A 20,767-nucleotide genomic window follows, 5' to 3' on the forward strand; every position below is an offset into this window, starting at 1 on the left:
TGCTTCCCGTGAAAGGAAGGCTGATCGATTTGGATTCTTTTAGCAATCACACTTTGGTCAGAAACTGAACTAGCACTGAGTAACAAAGGTTGTGTTCGCACCGTACACTATGCACTTATTCTGTGCCCTCAGCTTTATGAATTTTAGGAAGTTATTTTGTCATTTATCATCAGTGCCCGATCATCCTTTATGCATCCTGTCACAGCTGAGTGCAAGTGTCCAATATTCCACACTTTTGGTTAAGTGGACCATCTGGGTATTTGAATGGAGAACACACTATTTATGCTGAAAATGCATTTTAGAAGAGAGCAGGATTAAGCAGCTCGAGTGCTGGAGAGCCCCAACCCTAGTCAAACACACCTGAACAAGCTAATCACGGTCTAAGGGTTGCTAGAAAGCCACAGGCAGGTGAGTTTTATCAAAGTTGGAGCAAAACTCTGCAGCTGGGACACATCAAATGAATGGATATGTATTGGTATTTGAGATTTGGTAAAAACCACCCTGGAACTTCAGTATAATTATCTCCATTGTTTTCAATATGTCTGTTTTATGTATTTTGTTTTAAGTAGTTGTTTTTATAGTTTTGATAGGTTTTAGGTTTTTCTTTATTTAGTTTTTCTTTATTTCTTTGCTTTGTTTTATGTCTTTGTTTTGATCCGTTGGTCTCGCTTTCTTTTGTTTATAGCTTATAAATCAATAAAATAGTAATAAACTGCTTATAAATCATTAAAGATTTTAGTTACACTATATATATATATATATATATATATATATATATATATATATATATATATATATATATATATATATATATATAAATATTCAGATTGCATTATCTAATGTTAACAGATAAAACTTTACACTTTAGTAATATTTAAGTTTTGGATATTAACTAACAGAATTAAATAAATGGCATATATTGATGATGGTAATTAATATAGTTAATGTTAAAGTGTTACTAAAGTTTTATTTATTGTTACAGTCATAATGGTCTGGATTATCCCTTCAATTGCTATATTAGGGCAGTTGTTCTTTTTTTCCCTCCTTATTTATATTTTTGTTCTGTTTTTCAGTTCTTAGATTTGTTTTGGGTCTGTGAATTCATTTGTGTGCTGGGCTCTGGGATAGCTGATAGTACATGCTCCAGGCACAGCGTCAAAGGTCTTTTCCTGCTTTAAATGGCTGTGTTGTGTGCTCAGGTGCAGATTTGGCTGGTAAAGGCTGGAAGGAGAGCCTGTCTGCCAGCTACAGCAGCTCTACCAGTGGGAACTGGAGCTGGGATGCCAGCGACCAATCGGTGCCCTCCACTCCGTCCCCGCCCCTCTCCAACGATCCCGGCAAGAGCTTCCTGCTTTCCTCCCAGAGTGATGACAACATTGAGGAAACCGAGAGCACACACTTCCTGTTTGAGGACCCCATCCCCAGAAAAAGAAAGGTAGGGGATCAGGTCACGGCGTACGAGGAAGCGGTTGGACCGGTTGGTTTCTGTCTCCGGCTCTAATAAGCACATCAGTGTGGCTCTGGCACATTAAGTCCTGTCCCCCTCGCACCTTTCGCTCTCTCTCTATCTCTCTCTATCTCTTTTGTAGCCTGCTTTTGTTTCTTTTCTGTTTTTTGTATGTGTGGAATCACTCCAGTATTTGAATGTGGTTTCAATGTCAGGAAGCCATTCGCCTTTCTGCTCATTCACCTTGTTTTGGGAGAGGCCAAGGATGTGTGTGTGTGTGTGTGTGTGTCTTATCCTTTCACAGCGCTACACACGGTTTTCACACAATGCACAATATTGTATACACAGATATACAATATCTGTATCGCTGTGTTTACTCAGATGTTTTTTCACCTACAAAAAAGACTTGCCCCCGGTTTCACAGACGAGGCTTAAGCCTGGTCCTAGACTAAACTGAAAGTCTGAGCTGTTTCAACTGAAAGAAACTTGTACTGACCGATCTTAAAATATATCAGTGCTTCTGTTATGTCTTAAGATGCACACCAGAAAATGTTTCTCTAAGGCACTTAATGACTTAAATGTCCTAATTGAACAGTGGCCTATTCCTGGCTTAGTCTTAAGCGCGGCTGTAATAATAATATTATTATTAAAAGATTGCTTAGTGAACGTATCTATGCAAAGTTATATGCAGTCTTTCAATTCCTGTCATGACCATGCAAAGTTTGCAAACCAAGTAGCCTTTCAAGGTAACAATGCCGTATTATGTTAGCAGATATTTATGAAAAACAATGCTACAGTGATCTGTCACAACACATATGAGAGCCACAACACAGCATTTATTGTTTGAATTTCTTAAAAAAGATTTTTTTATGCCAAAAGTAACTTGCTCTGTCCTGTCTGTGAGCGTATTTTCAGTTTTCAGAAGTGGCCGTTCGTTGCAAGTTAATGCTGTTAAATAGAGAGGGGGGAAGTACATTCAAATCAAGCAGCCCACAATCTCTTCGATTTTCTTTCATTTAAAAAAATATATAAATATTTTGTATGGTTGCAATAATATTTTAGTTCAAAGCTTAAAGTGCCATTGTTTGAAGAAAGAAAAAGCTTGATTGACCAATCAATTGTTGCGTTTTCAAATTTAATTCCATTTGTGATTAGAATAAACACCTTTTTACCAAAAGTTACAAGAATAAACACTATTTTCTTGAGGAATGATATAAACGATCAAAATCACAATTTTATAAACACCTTATTATAAAGTGTTACCGATAAAATAATAGATAAAAAAAATTATATTGCCGCTTAAAATGGCGAAGAAGAAAAAAAGTGGGCCGGTCAGTTGCATGTTCTCAATCTGGCAACCCAGGTAAATCTGAGAAGGAGGAAGGGAAAAAACTCTTTTCTAGTATTTTTTTTAATTTGGTCTGCAGTACCCATTTCAACCACTAGTTGTCAAAATTACACACTAAGCTCTACTATAAATTCTTCCAAATCGAAACGAACAAAACAAACAACAAAATCTCTTTCTTAATAGATTCTGTTGCAAAAGAAAGCTCTTATACCCAACTAAAAAGTTTTTTTGTTTCGTTTCAAAAGGATCATTACTAGATCCCTGCTAGGTGTTTACCAGAAATGTTAAAGAAAGGGTTTAAAAAATGGTTTGCAGAGTTGTTTGTTTCACGCTGGTGCGCATTACATAACGTTCAACATTACTTGGGCTGATTTCTTGGCTCTTCTGTGTGAGCACAGAGACAGATGGATGTGTCCCATACTGCTAGAGCTTGTCTTAGGCAACGGCGCTGGCTACCTCGTCTATTATTTCAGCTCACCAGAGGCCTCCCCGCATACCTATACGTCCTGCGATAGCCAATAAAAACCACTTTGAATGGAGGACGCGAGAAAAAGAAACAAAGTTCTTCGAACCAAGCCAAATGCTGAGCAGCTGGGTGAAGTGTTCATTCATAAAGACGCTTCCAGTCCCGCTCCGTCACTGATCTGGCTCGCTTTCCGAGTCTGTTTGGTTAATGCTTGTCACACCGTCTCTTGGGAAACGTTTCGAAGGCCGGCGCGGTCTGTGAAAGGGTTAATATCGTCGGCCTTGAGAACGGCGGGGGTATTTGCTTGTTTTTTTTCTGTGTGTGTGTGTGTGTGTGTGAGCAGACACACACACACCCCCGCTCATTGACTCTGATGAGAGCAGCGGACAGGTCCGGACACGTTTCACGTTTCGGAGTCAGTGTGCTAACGTTTCTCACAAATTAAGTTCCTGGTTGGGCTTATCAGAAGAAATGATTATAGTCGTGATTGTAATGATAATGTAATCGCTTTGCCATTCATTCACACCGTTCTGTCTGAACCGAATATGACACATTACGTAACCTGTTAAACATTTACACACACTCTCCAGGATGTCAGCTATAACCGGGGTTCAGATTGAACTTTTGAGGCAACTAGCTTCCGATAAATATATCTCAATGACATTCTTTTTACGTTCCATTTTACTGAATATTATTTGAAATTATAAATATAAATACATTTATTTATTTTTAAATAAATAAATAAATGAAGTAATGACTGAAACATAATATTTGAGGTTAGTAAGTGTTGTTTTTTTTTAAAAAGTAGGATTCATTAAATGCTCATTAAATTTTTCAAATGCTCCATTTCTTATGCATTAAAAACAACAACAACAAAAACTTTGTAATTGATAAGATTTTTTATTTTACATGTTTTAGCAGCAAATCAGCAGATTAGACACAATCAGTCACTGAATGCTAAGTAATGATGCTAAAACGATGCCTGCTTCATAGAAATAAATTACATTTTGCAATATATCGGAGAAGATTTATTTATAGTTTTTTTTTTTACATTTAAAAAATAATAATTGTAACATTGTACAATGTTAGTCAAGGTTTTTTGCACTGAAAGGTCATGAATAAATATTTTTTACACTTCACCCTGTACATTTCAATACATTTTTTCCTACTGTATTTGATATTAGAATGATTTCCGAAGCGTCATGTGACACTGAAGACTGGCGTAATGATGCTAAAAACTCAACTTTGCATCACAGGAATGATTTTCTATGATATAAAAAAACACCTATGCGTGCTCTATATGCAGTTATATCACTACAATCTAAAATATCTCGATTTCAATCATATATAATAATAAAAAAAACCATTTCAGAATATTACTATCGTTATTTCGATCAAGCACAAATAATGTAACTGGTGAGTAATATTTTTTTCGTGTCCTCAGTTTAGACGCTTGCTTCGTAATCCTACAATTGGCTATAAATGAGCAGTGTATTGCACTGTTTGAGTCACCTATAGAAACTCAGCAATCAAGCATGTTAGATAAACACAGATGAGATTTCGAGCGCTGGTGAAAGTGACAGAAGAGCGCAGGAGGTGTGAAGCTCCCACACACAGTGGCAGTGTTTTAATAGCTGTGTCACAGCAGCAGTGAAGAGCCTTTGTGCCTTCGGGGCAACGGTGGGCTGAAGGGAATTTCTTCTGCACATACACATGAGACTTATGCAATCAGACCTCTGAATCACTGCTGATCACAGCCTCGACTGCAAATACAGCCGATCTCCTCATAGACCGCGCTGACGCTCTTCATACCACGCATGCTTTGATCTAGTTATCTTGAAAGCGAGCGATAAGGCAGAACTGTTGCTTTTCTTAATTAAATAATTCAATGATTTGGTTAAAAAAAAAAAAAAAAAAAAAAAAGCTGAAATAAAATGTAAATGTAACTATTAGATGAAAAACTGAAATGCAAATTTACAATTTGAAATAAAACAAGTTTAAGCTTTAATTGCTGAAACTAAAAGGAAGAAAAAATGCTCAAATAATATGAATTAAAAAAAAAAAGAACAAGAAATAAAATAAATAAATAAATGCTCATACAAAATATTAATAGCATAATTCTTTATGAATAAATCTAATATAACTTTGCTACAAATATCCCAGATATTTAAAACACTTAAAGATGCACTTAATAATTACTGTTCTCATAATTCTTCTTTAAAGTGTTTCATATTTACTGCAATAAGGCAGGGCTATATTGATTACTAAAACTGAAATATAATATAAGTGAAAGCTAAATAGACACAACAGAATAACTAAATTACTCAAATGTAAACTAAAATTAAAAATAGTACAAATATTAAAGAAAAATGTAATAAAATAAAATAAAACATAATAAATGCTCATTCAAAAATAATAAATGTACTATATGTTTATGCAAATAATACTAAAATAATGTGGCTACAAAATATGCGTATGTATAACACTTACACATATCAATATTATTCTCTCAAAACTCATCTTTGAAGTGTTTAAGCAATAAGGCAGGAATGTACTGATCATTTTTAGGCATTCTTTTTATTATTTTTATTATATTATTTTTATTAATTTTTTTTGCACTTGGTGTGCTGTCTTATTATAAGCTTTATACTATAATAAAACTGATAATATTAAATATTGTCCCACTGACTTGATGAAGTACTAAAATCTTACAGGCCTGTCATTGCAAAATTGATTCACGTTTGTTTGTTTGTTGCAGAACTCCATGAAGGTGATGTTTAAGTGTCTGTGGAAGAACTGTGAAAAAGTCCTCAGCACTTCCTCAGGGATCCAGCGCCACATCCGCACCGTCCACCTGGGGTAAGAGTCCATCACCCGTGAACACAAGCACACGGTTAACTTTCACATAGAAGTTTTACTTGTTGCTTTCGGCCTGGAGACGCATCTGAAGTCTCTAAAGACGGGGGAGCTCTTCCCTCTCTGAGCACCATAACAGGAGGGAAGGAGGGAAGCGCATTCTGATGGAAGTAGTAAGAGTGTTTTTATAGCCTCTTGTTGCTAGCTGACCTCCCCGTACAAGCTGAATGTGCTGGAGCTGCCGGCCCCTGCTGGCCGCCGGGTGAAGCGCGCGCTCAGGCCTGACTTAAGTTCGGTGTTGTGTGTTTTCAGGCGAAATGGAGATTCGGACTACAGCGACGGCGAGGAGGATTTCTACTACTCTGAAATCGAGGTGAACATGGACACGCTCTCGGAGGGGCTGTCCAACCTCACCCCCACCTCGCCTACCACGTCCGGCCCGGCCCCCATCTTCCCCGTCTTGACTTGTGAAGCGCCTCGATCGGAGCCCGCCCACGTGATCCACACCCCGCTCAGCCAATCGGCACCCTCGGCGCTGTGCCACATCCGCACTGACCACGCCTACCAGGTGACGTCACTCTTCAGCTCACCTCGTTCAGTGCACAGCTCGGGTTTGGCTGCGTCTCTGAGCTCGGGTCGCATTATGGGTTTGAGGTGGACAACAGTGCCTGTCAGTGTGTGTGTGTGTGTGTGTGTGTGTGTGCGCTTTTACTTTGGAGACATCATATTCTTTCAAATCTCCCACGCAGGGCTCTGTTTTAGTTATCAAGGCAACTCAGATCTCTCAATGAGAGTCAACAGAGCTTGAAGCAACAGTTCACTAAAGTTGCTGTACACGTCGTTCTAAGCCTGTATGAATTTATGTATGAAGGTCATTACGTGACTTCCAAATAATGGAGAAAAATGGGCACCATGAACTGCTTGGTTACCAGCGTTCTTCAAAATAAGAAGAAAGAAACTCATGTAGGTTTGGAACAACTTGACTATAAAACCAAAAGTCTAAATAAATAAGATTTTTTAATTTGTGTGGAGAAGCTAAATGCAGTTTTAGGACCTTTTCTGCATTATTCTGCCAATAATACATTATTTTTCGTGGATGTGGATTAACAGGACGGGTTACTCAAAAATGTCAAATTTTTCATTGTTTCTTTACCCTCATGTCTTTCCATCAGACCCATTATTAGGTGTCATTTGTTAACATTAGATAATGTATTAACTAACATGAACAGTACATTTAGTACAGCATTTATTCATTCTTCATTAGTTAATAAAAACACAATCATTCCTTGTTTATTCACGTTAGCTCACAGTTCATTAACTGTTAATAAATACAACTCCTGATTTTAATAATGCATTAGTAAATTAACGTTAACTTAGATTAACAAATGCTAAAGAAGTATTGTTCATTTTTATTGTTCATTTATTAGTTTAACGTTAACTAATGTTGTTAACTAAAGACCCTGTTGTGCTAGGAAAATATCGTCATATATGTTTCTTTTTTTTTAACTGTCATTTTCATTCTCTATCATTCTCATTAGATTTTCACTACTACAACATGATTTTTTTATTGATTTCAGAACAAATATTGGAATAAAGTGATTTAAAAAAGCCACATTTATAACCATATATATACTAAAGCATAAATAAAAACTAAAGTTTTAACCAGGGTACAAAAAGAATTTACTATTTTAAAAATATATGATTTTATATGAAATATAAATAGCTTAATGCTGTCAATAATATCAATAAAATAATCACAATTTCTTATTTATAAATGCAGTGGTGGCTAAAATTATTAGAACACTAATATTATCACCACCTAAAAATAGTTATTTCTATAGAAATATGTATATTGTGTGTGTGTGTGTGTGTGTGTGTGTGTGTGTGTGTGTGTGTGTGTGTGTGTGTGTGTGTGTGTTTTTGAGAGTTATTGTCCCAAATGGAATGAATGACCTTTTCTGAAATCTTTCAAAAGAGATTTAGACCGAGGGTTCTGTTGAAAATCAAAGTCAAGACTACTGCGTACACACGTGTCTCTGTAATTGCCGGGGTCCGTTTTGTTGAAGTGTTTATGGGTCGGGGTGACGAGGTCAGGCAGTCTGTTTTTAACCATTTCTAATGTGACTGGCTTGTCTCCGAGGCAGCTCTTCTTGGCTCTCGGTGGGTTGCGGTTGTACTTAACAGTGTTTTCTCTTTCTCTCTCTCTGCTGGCTTTGCTAATCCGCTTCTTACACACACTGTTTTTCAGGCTACAACCCCTGTCAGCATTCCCAGCATGCCCTCTGAACCGCCTCACAGTGAGGATAGGATTAGTGTATCCTGGCAGTCGCCCCCTGTCATATATAAAGGTCTACCGGTGAGATGGCTTCTTCTTTCTTTCCTGTTTTCTTCCTCTCAGAGACGCGGTCGGCAGCGTTTGTCACCTTGTAAAAGACCGAACTCCCAGCTTGCCTTTCTCTGTCTCTTTGGGGTCTTTCAGAAGTTGCACTTGCATGACCTTTTGGTTTCCTGTCTCAGATGCTTTTGCAAAGCTAAGAAAGTAGTTTCCAAACCCTTGTTACAGATCGACAACAGAGGAACTGCAGAAACCTAGAGCCTGTCAAAAAAACTGACAAAACTAGAACTGACGAATAATGGGTGGTGTTTGCTAAGAAAACATCGGTGTTACTGTTATTTTACCTTGGGAAGTAATCATGAAAATAAATCCCTTAAAAATCTGCCAGAACACCCTAGAAACACTAACATTGTTTGCACAAACACAATTTTTATTTTTTACATAATATTGAAAAATTTCTATTATAGAGTAATATAGCGATATAATTTAGTATAATATATAATAGTGTTAAATGAAAAAAAAATTAACAATAATAATTAACAATTATGATTAATGATAAATATACACTCTATTCTATTCAAAAGTATAGTCAATAAATTAATGCTCATAGTTAATAAATTAATACTATTATTCAGCAAAGATGAACTGAATTAATTTAGGCATTTATAATGTTACTAAATATTTCCGTTTCAAATAAATGCTGTTCTTCTAAACTTAATGTTCATCAAATGAATCCTGAATATAATATTAACCAGAATAAGACTTGTTTCTTGAGCATCAGAGCGGTATGTAAGAATGATTTCTGAAGGGTCATGTGACACTGAAGACTGGAGTATCGATGCTTTTAATCACAGGAATAAATTACGCTTAAGCACGTATTAAAATCCAAAACTGATATTTTAAATAGTGATGATATTTCAAAATATTTCAAATTATTTTTCTTAACTGTAGTATTTCAAAAAGAGTTGTATTTAAAAAAATATATATCTTAATTTACTCCAAGTGTTATATGGTGGAAGTGCCGTATTTTTTTAGTTGTGTATTTAGTTGAGCGTTCGATCACCTTTTAACATAAAATGCTTTTGCAGGGCCCGATGACTCAAATCCGCACTGTTAGCATCGGTGAGAAGAGACAGCCTGTTAACCACACCACTGTCAGCAAAACACACACCAACACCACCTCCACTTCCAAACCCACTACTGGAGCCAGGTAAGCCTCCCCAGTGCTTTTAGTTTCAAGATGCATTTGAAGCCGTGCATCGCAGCTAAATGTGCAATGCGTTCCCAGGAAACCGCGTGGCGAAGCCAAGAAATGCCGAAAGGTTTATGGCATGGAGAAGAGGGACTTGTGGTGCACGGCGTGCCGCTGGAAGAAGGCCTGCCAGCGCTTCACTGACTGAGCTTTATCCCGTACCCCACCTTCAAAACGTGCTCGTTCATAGCGGCTGTTCCACGGACAGAGCGCCGATGTCGAGAGCCGAGATGTGTCCGTCTGAGGCATGTGGCTTTTTAAACGTCACCGATTCCTCCAGGCCACAAGGGGTGCTCTTTTCTTACCCACTTCCATAGTGGAACACTGAGACTTTTATTCAGAAAAACAAAAACCTGATAAAAAGCAAAAAAAAAAAAGATAAGAATTTTGAAAAAAAAAGCTTTTGCTGCATTGCATATTAAGGCAAAAAGAAGTTTTTTCTTAAGTAATCCAGAAACAAAACATTCAAAGCAGATTTTCCATACTTCATGTTTTGTGTGCGTTCTGTGTGGAAGACAGCTAATGATTTTTCATGATTTTAAGTGTGGCAGACTTTATACCTGGCAGTTTTTACTGTTAAAATCCCTGTTGAGCTATTTTTGATGGGTATTATTGAGTATTTTAAACAGTTAACCACCTTACGTTTGCCCTTGCGACTCCAAACACATTTATGTGGACGTGATTTAAGCTTCAATCAACCTGCTTTTCGTTCCAAATCGAACCGTTTCTGGACTTACCTCTTCGTTTTGCCTACAAGCACTTTTTAACGGCCATTTTGATTTTGATCAAGCGGAGTACAGTCTAGCGTTGCATCGCAGTCTAGCGTTGAGCGTTTTAGCAAATAGTCAAGAACTGTTTCAACACATATTGCTAAAGTAATACCTCTAAACAAGAATGAGCCTTTTCCGGAGAGAGCCTTTAGTGTACTTCAGCGCGAGTAGTTGTAGTGCAGGAATGTAAAATGGCTTCTCTCTCCCAAACTATTCTGTCCCTCACAGATCAACCAGCCTCTTCATAAGCTACGAGGTTTATTCCTGTCGGTCCACAGTATTAATTCAATGGCAGGCACTTTAACCGGCCAAACTTCGGATTTAACAGACAATCTGCTGTCGAGGGAAGTCATCCCGGTCTAATGTGATCCGTAAATCGAGCGGTTTCCTGCAATTCGGGCCACGATATGCTTCCTAAGGAACTATGGGCTTCTCATTCAGCATACGGATGTTATTCACGTAAAGGAAACGCTTGCTCTGAGAACGTGTAGACGTCTTCCACTGAGCTTTCTTTTCACATCGAGGTGATCGTGTGGCGTCTTTCGTGCACTGCGCTACCTGACCCTCGCCTACAAATACCTACACATCGAGATCCGTTTGGGAATAAAAATGGCTTGTTTTCTTAAAAAATGTGGCGAAATTAAGCGAGTTTATGCTTGAACTGAGAAAAAAAAAAAGTTAGTCCTTCTTTCTTCTGGCTTTAAACATACTCTCGCTTACTGTTATGTGTTTTCAGGAAATAAGTCATGAAATCCAAATAAATGTATAGAGGGTTCAAATATTTGTACTGGAAATCAAGACTCTCTCTCTTTGTACATATGTATCAGTTCTTTTGCAGTGAACCTTTCAAAGACTCAAATTATTTCTTAAAAAAAGAAACTAACTCTAATTCTAGCTTTTTTAGCGTTATATCAAGGTATGGGAATTAAATCATGTTTAAGCTTTCATCCGATCAACCAATCAAAATGTAGCTCCCAAAAACCGTAGCAGTTTTAACCATTTAAGATGGGACTCAAAGAAACAATTGGACAGGTGCGTAATTGCCAAATGATCGAATCCATCAAAAAAAATTTGTCCAGCCACAGCTTACAGCAGCTTTGCCTTCTCTTTCCCGGTGGTCAGAAAGGAAAGAGCGTCCCTCTCATGATCACAACTTTCACTAAGTGCCAATGAGAAGAACAAGAGGGGAAAATATAATTGCACTAACTTGTACTGCACAAAACGTATATTTTTATGTACCTTTTTTTTTTTTTTTTTTTTTTTACGCAGAAATTGAAGTTTTTAAAAAGCAATTGCTTAATGGTTGCCTGGCGACCGCCGCGGTTCTCTCATCGGGTCAGGGATGGGGTCTTTCTTTTTTTTTTTTTTTTACTGACCCTGCAAATATAAGCTTACTTGGCGGTACTTGGCGGCATCGTGTCGGTTAGGGGCTCGCGGCGCGTGGCGTCGGTCACGTGGCGTCGGTCACGTGGCTATCATTCAGGCTTGTTTCTAGGGAACGTCACTGTCTCGATTTAAAATGAAGATCGTTTCCTACGTTCAACATCGCATTCGTCTTCGTAGGACGAGGGTCGTGGGAAGGTTTGAGGCGTTAAGAATCAGGCAGCGACGCTTTAAATACGTTAATCAGTTTCATGGCTTTGATAACATAAAATCTATACGAGAATGCCTTTTTTGTTAAATGTCACTGTAGTGAATATAACGTGTATATATTCATTGTATATTTTGGGCTGAGGGGAAAAAAAGCATCAACGAATGTACAATCTACAAAATGAATTCATCGGAGTTTGTCTCGCGCGGATTTCTTTCATATCAAGTAACGTTAGTTAGAACCACTCAGTGTTTTTTTTCTTTGGTTTTCATTTTCAGTGGGCGCTCGCATTGAAGCGTTTTTCGTTGTTTTGTGGATTAGCGAATGAGTACATCGTGGAGCATGTACTATATTGTGAGGCAGGAGGGACGTTACTATGTGGATCATTGCGTCATTCTGCCCTGCACATTCCCATCACTTTGATGATTTTACGTTAGTTTGTCTGAGCCTTTGTCTGTCCGTTCCCAATAATCTAACTTCACTGACTGCCTGTTGCTTTTCAGCCAGGATATTAAGCTAAACACCCAAGAAAATGTGTAGAAACTCCACTTTCTTTCTTTGTAACATTTTCCGAACGTTTCAGTGTTCAGAAAGCATCATAATAACCCTACTATTCAATACAGCTCATACGATTTCTCTTTTTAGAACAACTCTTTGGGCCTTGTTTAACTCTTGAGGTCTCGTCAAGGCCTTTTTTTTTTTTCATTGTTCTTCTTTGGTTGAAATTTGATGCATGTCTTGTATCATCTTTGTACTATCTTGCTTTATTGGAACCATTATTGTTTTTCAGAAGTTGACAGTGACGTGTCTAGAGTTGAGTGAATGAACGAGAGGATGGAGGTGTTTCTGGTGTTGACTTTCAGGTCGGTTGGTGACGAGAGTGTGATTTCTGTGGCTGTAACGTGGAGATTGAAATAAACGTGGATTTCAGGAAGATGTTTGACTTGTTTATTTAATAATGTCTAGAAAAAAATATCCAGTCGATGATCCTTGAACATTTCATTGAAATTACGGTAAATATATACACTACCACGCAAATGCTTGGCAGCATTTATTTAAAAATATAATAAAAAAATTTATCCCAATTAAGGCTGATTTCTGTGTTAAAATATAACATAATGTAATTTATCCCTGCGGTTCAAAGCTGAATTTTCGGTATCATTACTCCAGTCTTCAGAAATCGTTATATTATGCTGATTTGCTGCATAATAAATATTCTAATTATTATCGATGCTGAAAACCATTGTGCTGCTTTTTTCTACTATTATATCATAAATGTCTTTGCTGTCACTATTGTCAATTTAATTAACAAAAGCTTGAGTTGTAATTTTTTTAAAGAAATTGTTTAACACTTGCAAAAAATGTAACCTCAAGCCTTCCAAGATGATGAGTGTGTTTCTTAATTAGATTTGGAGAGATCTGCTCCTCAATGGATCCTCTGCAGTGGATGGGTGCCGTCAGAATAAGAGTCCGAACAGCTGATTAAAAACTCGTCTACATCTTAGATTGCGTGATCATTTTCAGCAAATTTTCATTTCTGGCTTAAATCTATTTCTTTAATGGTAGTATACATAAAAAAAAAGAAGAAGAAAGCTTTAATCACGATAATTTAAAGCATAATCATGATAATTAAAACCGCTTTCTGATTTCGCCTGGTGATGGAAGTTAACTGCCAGTTTAGTTTAATAAATCATTTAAAGTAATCAAAAGAAGAAAATGTCAATACAAATTTATTTATAAAACAGCAATGATTCTAAAATGAAAATGTAGTCATTGATAACTTACCCCCAAATCGTTCCAAACCCGTTGAAGCTTTGTTCGTCTGTAGAGCACTATTTTGGATGAGGCTTGTTTCTGTCCCAGTGACTGTTCAGTACATTACACTGTCTAGGTCCAGAAAACTATGAAAGGCTTTGTCAGAATAGTCCATATGCAATCACTGACGAATTATTGTCATTTTTTTTCCTTTGCATACAAAAAGTATTCTCGTCGCTTCATAACATTACGGTTGAACCACTGATGGCAGATGGACTGTTCAGATATTATTCAGAATGTCTTTCATACTTTTCTGGACCTTGTCAGTGTTGTTTACTCGGCACAAGTTGGCGGTCAGTGGGACAGATATCTAAAATATCTTCAATTGTGTTCCAAAGACCAACAAAGCTTTTATGGGTTTGGATCGACATGGGAGTAAAAATGAAAATATTCATTTTGGGGTGGAGTAACCCTTTAACCCTTGAACGAGGTATAAAAAAATGTGCATTAAATAAGTTCTTAATAAGTGTTTCCCACTGATCACTGCGTCTGTAGGAGATATTTAACACACGAAACCTTTGATAAAAACAGATGCCAGGCAGGAAACCGATCGATCACAGGGAGGATAAACCCCTGCTGTCAGCCGCATGGCAATCTGCTCCGGTCCAGCAGGTGGCGCTCTAGTTCACACCAGCACTGGGTTGTCCAGTACTGCTACTCCTGCAGCTACCCCTCCATCAGCATGCTCCGAGCTCTTGGTCCTCAGCAGGTGGCCCACGCACTCATTCAACACCATGTCTTTGCCTTTCCTGTGTGTGGAAATGTTTTACATTTATATTCTGTAATGCAGTTATTTTTTTTTAGAAATGCTTCTACAATAAAAGAGTTCACCCCAAAATGAAAATTCACATGTCGTTCTAAAACCGGAAAACCTTTGTTCATCTTCAGACACTAATTAAGATATTTTTATGAAATCTGAGAGGCATCTGACCCTCCACAGACAGAAACACAGCCGAAATGTTCCCAGGTCCAGAAAACGTGCAAAGAAAGCAAAAATAACAATTTTACTCAAATATTCTTCTCCCCTGAGTTACATCTTCTGCCATTTTGGAAATGACTTAAAAACGTATTTGTTTATGCTCATTTTTGTTTTGGTAAATCAGCATTGTTTACGTTTGAGGGGGAAGGTGTACATATGTTTTGTGATGCTCTTTAAAATATTTTAAGACATAACTCAGGAGAGAAGAATGGTGAAAAAAAAAAAAAAACTGATGTCTCATGTTTTTCCCACCACTGGGGTACATTCTGTTTTACCAATGCATTTATTACGTTTCTGGATCATTTCAGTTGTGTTTCTGTCTATGGAGGGTCTCCGATTTCAACAAAAATATCTTCATTTGTGTTCAGAGGATGAGCGAAGGTCTTGTGGGTTTGGAACGACATGATTCACGCCTGAACATTAATTTTGGGGTGAACTAAGCCTTTAAGGATCTACTAGAAATGATCCCACCTGACATACGCTCCAAACACGCCCAGCTCACTCAGACAGGAGTTCAGTCTCAGAGCAGCTCCGGGCCTCAGCAGGTAGTTCTGAACCGGGACGGGCTGGATCTTGTCCATCAGGATGTAAGCCGTCCTCTCAGTGGAGTTCTTCAGGTTCTCCAGCACTTTACAGATCTCACTGCCGTAAATGTTGTTACCTGTGGCATTCAGAAGGAAATCTTTGAGCGAGCGTGTGTGTGTAGACGACACAAGAGATATACTAGTGATACTCACCACCTCCCTCCCTCTGGGGCTTCAGCACATACAGGTCTGGATTGGCCAAAGCCATTGCTACGGTTTTATCACCTTCTTCTCCCTGTGGAAAGACGGGCTGACCGTAAAACCTACTTGACATACAAAAAACACCTTTTAACAGCGGTGCTCAATCCTGCTTATGATGTTCAGCCTTTCTGAAATGTAGTGCTCTACCAAAAGTTGTGAAAATAAAATTTCTAATTTAATATAAAATGATTTTAGTTTTGCTTAAAAATTGAACTAGTTCTAATAAAACAATAATTAGCAGAATACATACATTTCATGGGCTCTCTTTGCTGTTAATCGGCCAATATTCTGCCAACAAGTAGCTTCAGGATGGATTCACTCATGTGAGTTATTCATATTTCAATCATAAAAGAAAGAAAGTCTAGTGCGTTTATGATGCCGATTTCTGTTGAAGTGTGTTTCTCTGGAGTTAATCGTAAGGTACATCTCCTCAAGCAGGATTCAGCACCCCAGTTAACAATGTTGCTCCTCTACCATGTCCAGGGTGTACAGTCCAGCGAAAGTGGCCCGAATCTGAGCAACAGTTTCAGGCTCGTCAGGGAAGAAGCTTTCCAGGACGCCTGGCCGGGCCAATTCCTGCTGCACCTTCTTAGTCCCAGCGAGATGGGTCCTGATGTCTGGACACTTCACAGCCAGAGAGCGCTCCATCATCAGACGGGCATCCCAGCTCTGAAACATGCATCGGGTCAGGAGTTTCATTCCCAGCAAACACCTAAAACCGATCATTTCTGAGAAGAATGTTTTTTTTCTTTGGGAAAGATGTGTCCTCACCTTCTCCGAGGTGTAATTTTGAGGCATGTATCCGTCACGGAAGTAGACGATGGCGACCTCACGACCATCTCTGCAGGTCGAATACAAAAATAAGGCCTTTATTTACGTTTTTGTGTGCAGTTATGAAGTTGGGTAAAAAAATACTTAGGTAATTGACTCAACATTGCTGTCATTTCCAAGTATTCCACAATTTTAAGATTAGTGCGTTACAGATGAGTAATGTGTAAATAAACACTCACACAAAGAGCCTCTTGCTCTCGTCCAGGAAGCCAGTTCGGCAAACATCTTCAAACTGTCTTCTTACTACAGGAATATTTCTGCACATATAAAAAGAACGGATTATCACAAGTCCCCATAAGTGCTTACACTTTATTTTAAGTAGTGTTGATTAATTGCAATTAAATCGCATCTAAAATGTTTTTGTTTAGATAATGTGTGCATTTATATAATTGCATGTATATATTTAAGAACATTGAGATCTTAAAAAAAAAAAAAAAAAAAAAAAGTTTACATACATACATACATACATACATACACACACACATATATATACATACACATATGTAAATGTTTGCAAACATCTTTACATACATTAACCACATGTTGCTCATGACTTTTACTTACTAATGGAATAACATTAATGTAGTTGTAATTACACAGTAACTATTGTGAAATAATTTGACACAGAAAACTCTGTACCTTTTCCACAGCTCGTTCTCAACATATCGATGGTCATAAATATTCCTCTGAATGTCCTCAACCAGAAACATAACCACTGCCCTGCAAGAGAAAACACGACAAAATGACCACTATATCCTTTCAATAATCAAGTAATCTTTTAAAAAGCATCAAGTGCCTAGAGCACCAGCTTTCACGATAGAATTTGATACAGCCTTTCAACTAAGAGCACAAGTACAAATCAGTCTCTGAAAATTCGGCTTTGCCGAAACAGTAACAAATGGCAATTTAAAGCACACCTCTCCGATCCGTAGAGCTCCCAGGCTTTGGCCAAACCTCTGGCCAGACCTGCTGCTGGGTTGTTGTCGAGCACATTATTACACTCCTCCGGCAGGTTTGCCACCTTCAGAATGTGCCTTGAAGAAACGAGAAGCTGCGCGTCACAGCACTGAGCTTAACCTTTATATGCTAAACGTCACGCAGTAAACCTGATGCTGCTGTCTGGAGCATTTAACTCAAGACTTACCGATGGACATCTGGTGTTCGTGAAGCAAGACCGCCGAAACTGGCAGCAATAGTGTTGATTTCAATCTGCTTCAAAGACATCCCGCCGTCTGGACTGTGGTCCAACATGTAGTCCGAGCGATTCAAGCCCAGCACTATTGACTTGGGGAAGATATCAGCTATGGTTTAAACAAACGTATCTTAAACGTATCAATAGCATTTTGATGCTCAAAAAACATTTGTTATAATCAATGCGGAAAACAGTTGCGCTGCTTAAAATATATTTACAGAAACTGGATTTTTTTTGTTTTCAGGATTCTTTGAGCTCAAAAGAACAGCATTTTTTTTTTAAACTGGAATCTTCCGTAACATTATAAACGCCAGTTAACTGCGACAGTGTATAACAGAACATTAACTAGTTAGGAAACGTTCCTAAATCAATAAACAAACTACTGGTGAATCATTATACCTGGGGATGATGCTCGTGCTCAACTTGTTTGTATATGTTGAAAAGTCTTGCGGTGAAATTGTCAACTTTAATAGTGCTGTTGAAGGAAAAAAAACACATTTATTTAGATGAGAGCACATTAAAATGATTAAGTTTGAATTAAAGGTGTCTCTAGTGCCACAGATGGAATGGCAAAAATACTAAGAGAATGAAAATACTGGTTTGGACAAACAGACAGTCTCAAATATTTTGTGTCTGCATATTAAGCTGGCAGAAAATACCATATTTTAACATGAAAAAATAAGGCAATAATTGACTCAATGAAGTCAACTAGCAGTCCGTTCTTATTTTGGGAATCCCTGCGGTAGAATCATTTCACACCTGGCCAGAGTTTCCTCTAGGAAGCTGTGATTCTGGCTGACCTTGTCCACCAGCCGGTTAAAATGTGTCTGTACTGCCAGAGCCTGATGAAAGAGCGCTGTGGGCACCGGTGTGGGAAACAAGGTGAACGGCGCATAACTCGCCACCTGTGGACAAACACACAGCTATTCAACACGTACGTGCACGACCAGAACCCTTCGATCGCTCCTGATTCTCTGAGCCACGGGTTTCTGCCCAGTGTTGATTCAGCGGGGCAGAACTAACTCTTCATAATCCACAAACAAAACAGGGCCATGGGACAGACAGAATTCCAGACGTGACTGTGAATCAACTGCACCTCTCTGCCTAGATGCTGGTTAGCATTTCCATCACATTATTGATCCATTTCCCTTTTTGTTGATTAATGGATTTCTAAGAGTATTGCTAGACATCTTAAATTTGGGTTACGTCTATATTGCCACCAGGGGCTTTTCCTGTAGGGTACAAATAGTTTAGCAAAATTGTAAATAAAAGATCAATGGAGTGCATTTGACAATAAGACTTTCTATTTCAAAATATCACACTGAATTCAGTGTTACTTGCCATTTATTTGTGAATATTTGGGGAAGTTACTAGCAATTTTGATGTCAACTCAAGTTTAAAGGCAGATTGTTTTTTCTTGAGTGAAAGCTGTAATTAATTGAAGGGTTTTTATCATCATCATCATCATCATCAGGCTATTGTTTTGTAAAGTTTTGCACATTTGCCTGTAGCTTTAGTGTTTCTCATATACAACAGAGCGTTTGTATCTGCGCCGGTGTGACTGGGTTTTATTTACATACTGCATAAACACCATATTGACCTTTTCTTAAACTTTTGGTAGAACTTCATTGCCCAGCTCTATCCTCCTGTTTCACAGACAAGGGTTAAGCTTAGTCCTAAACTTTAAATTTGAACTCTTTCAACTGTAAGAAACTTAAAACATGCCAGTGTCTTTGTTTTGTCTTAAGATGCACACCAGAAATGGCATGAATTAAACGTTATAACTGAACTATGGCCCAATTCTGGCTTAGGCTAAACCCTGTCTGTGGATAAGGGCCAGTAAATATTATGCAGGACAGTAAACGGGTTCCCCGACACAACCTTTCCTGCTCCAAAACGCTCTTGGTGGGTTTCGTGGTCAAGATCAGCAGGATATTTCTTCCAGACACACCACACAGTGAAGTGCTTACTTCAGGAGAGTTCGGCGTTTCTTTGGTCCTCATCAACACCCCGTGTAAAAGCGCTGCATCTTTTGCTATCTCCTCTATGCTTTTGATCAAATTTACATCCTTCAGGACATCCTCCCATTTGACAGACATGGCAGAAAATCTGCAACGAGAAGAAAAACACATTGATATATATATATATATATATATATATAGCTTTACTGCATACTTTATTATTAATATATCATTATAACATCAAATCTAAATAGTAAGACTACTGCTATAAACATACACGGACTTTGTACTGGTAAGAAAACGGAAGTGACTGAAATAGGATGTGAGATGAATGCTCCTGTAACTTGCACAATGATGTAAACATCAGATCTCTGCACTCATCATGACACTGCACTAATACACCGGACAACATTACACACTGCTCACTAGCTCCTGTAGGACTTATGATGGACTACCTGACTTCCGCCGGCTCCGATCGCTCGCCCAGATCCTCGTCTGTGTGGTATTTTAAAGCTCTGTTCGTCTGCTCAGGTTAAGGTCGGACCGAAGTAGTTTTCAGGCGCGTGCTAACTGGTCAGTGCCGCCTCTCGTGTCAACGGCTCGCGCACCGACCAGAGCCAATCAGCGAACAGAACGCGGATGACGCCGCGGTTCACGTGCGCGCGCGGCAGAGGCCCCGCCCACGAGGAGACTGAGACGGGTGAAGACAGGGATGCGGCGATTATCATGAAGCACACACGGTATTATTTCACTTGAAGTGAAGTGACAACATTTACAAGTGACTGCGTGCAACTTGAGTATAGTATTCAATCAGAGTCAAGCATTTCAGGCAGGAGTAAAAATTAAATTTGTAAACAAACTATATAGTATTGTGTTACGAAAATAGTACGATTTATAAAGAATATTTTGTATTTTTTTTACTCTAACTCTAAAAAAAAGAGGCAAAAGTAAAAAAAAAAAAATGAATAACTGTCGGAATGAATGCAAACTGGAATGCGGTTAAATTTATTTAGAAACACATTACCAGGGTTCGTTAATTATTCGATACGAACGGAAGCCAGTTTTCAAACGTAGCAGATGTTAACGACCAAAGAGTGCGAGCTAAGATATAGCTAAATATTTTACATTTAACAGATTTT

General features: G+C 38.2%; 2 protein-coding genes across 3 annotated transcripts in view; one reads left to right on the forward strand and one right to left on the reverse strand.

The window, feature by feature from the left end:
* The window catches only part of slc2a4rg (SLC2A4 regulator), a 45,815-nt gene extending 32,816 nt beyond the window's left edge, over positions 1–12,999 (forward strand). The window contains exons 4-9 of one of the 2 annotated variants that reach the window (XM_043224037.1): positions 1,200–1,435; positions 6,020–6,120; positions 6,430–6,685; positions 8,366–8,473; positions 9,541–9,662; positions 9,741–12,999. In XM_043224037.1, the coding sequence (XP_043079972.1) occupies positions 1,200–1,435; positions 6,020–6,120; positions 6,430–6,685; positions 8,366–8,473; positions 9,541–9,662; positions 9,741–9,852 (935 nt within the window). In that variant the 3' untranslated portion in view covers positions 9,853–12,999. The remainder of the gene's footprint in view (positions 1–1,199; positions 1,436–6,019; positions 6,121–6,429; positions 6,686–8,365; positions 8,474–9,540; positions 9,663–9,740) is intronic. The other variant, XM_043224038.1, reaches the window with a different exon arrangement.
* A 780-nt stretch (positions 13,000–13,779) lies between these two features.
* Positions 13,780–20,422, reverse strand: gss (glutathione synthetase). Its single transcript, XM_043224039.1, has 13 exons — positions 20,084–20,422; positions 19,638–19,776; positions 18,427–18,572; positions 18,067–18,142; positions 17,620–17,759; positions 17,393–17,509; positions 17,115–17,195; positions 16,655–16,732; positions 16,416–16,485; positions 16,119–16,313; positions 15,597–15,678; positions 15,331–15,520; positions 13,780–14,629 (listed from the first exon to the last, which is right to left on the reverse strand). The coding sequence occupies exons 2-13, from the start codon at positions 19,764–19,766 to the stop codon at positions 14,506–14,508; spliced, it is 1,428 nt and encodes a 475-aa protein (XP_043079974.1). The 5' UTR covers positions 19,767–19,776; positions 20,084–20,422; the 3' UTR covers positions 13,780–14,505.
* Between the last annotated feature and the right edge of the window lie 345 nt (positions 20,423–20,767).

Source organism: Puntigrus tetrazona, chromosome 23 (assembly GCF_018831695.1).
Source record: "Puntigrus tetrazona isolate hp1 chromosome 23, ASM1883169v1, whole genome shotgun sequence".
Taxonomy (NCBI): Eukaryota; Metazoa; Chordata; class Actinopteri; order Cypriniformes; family Cyprinidae; genus Puntigrus; species Puntigrus tetrazona.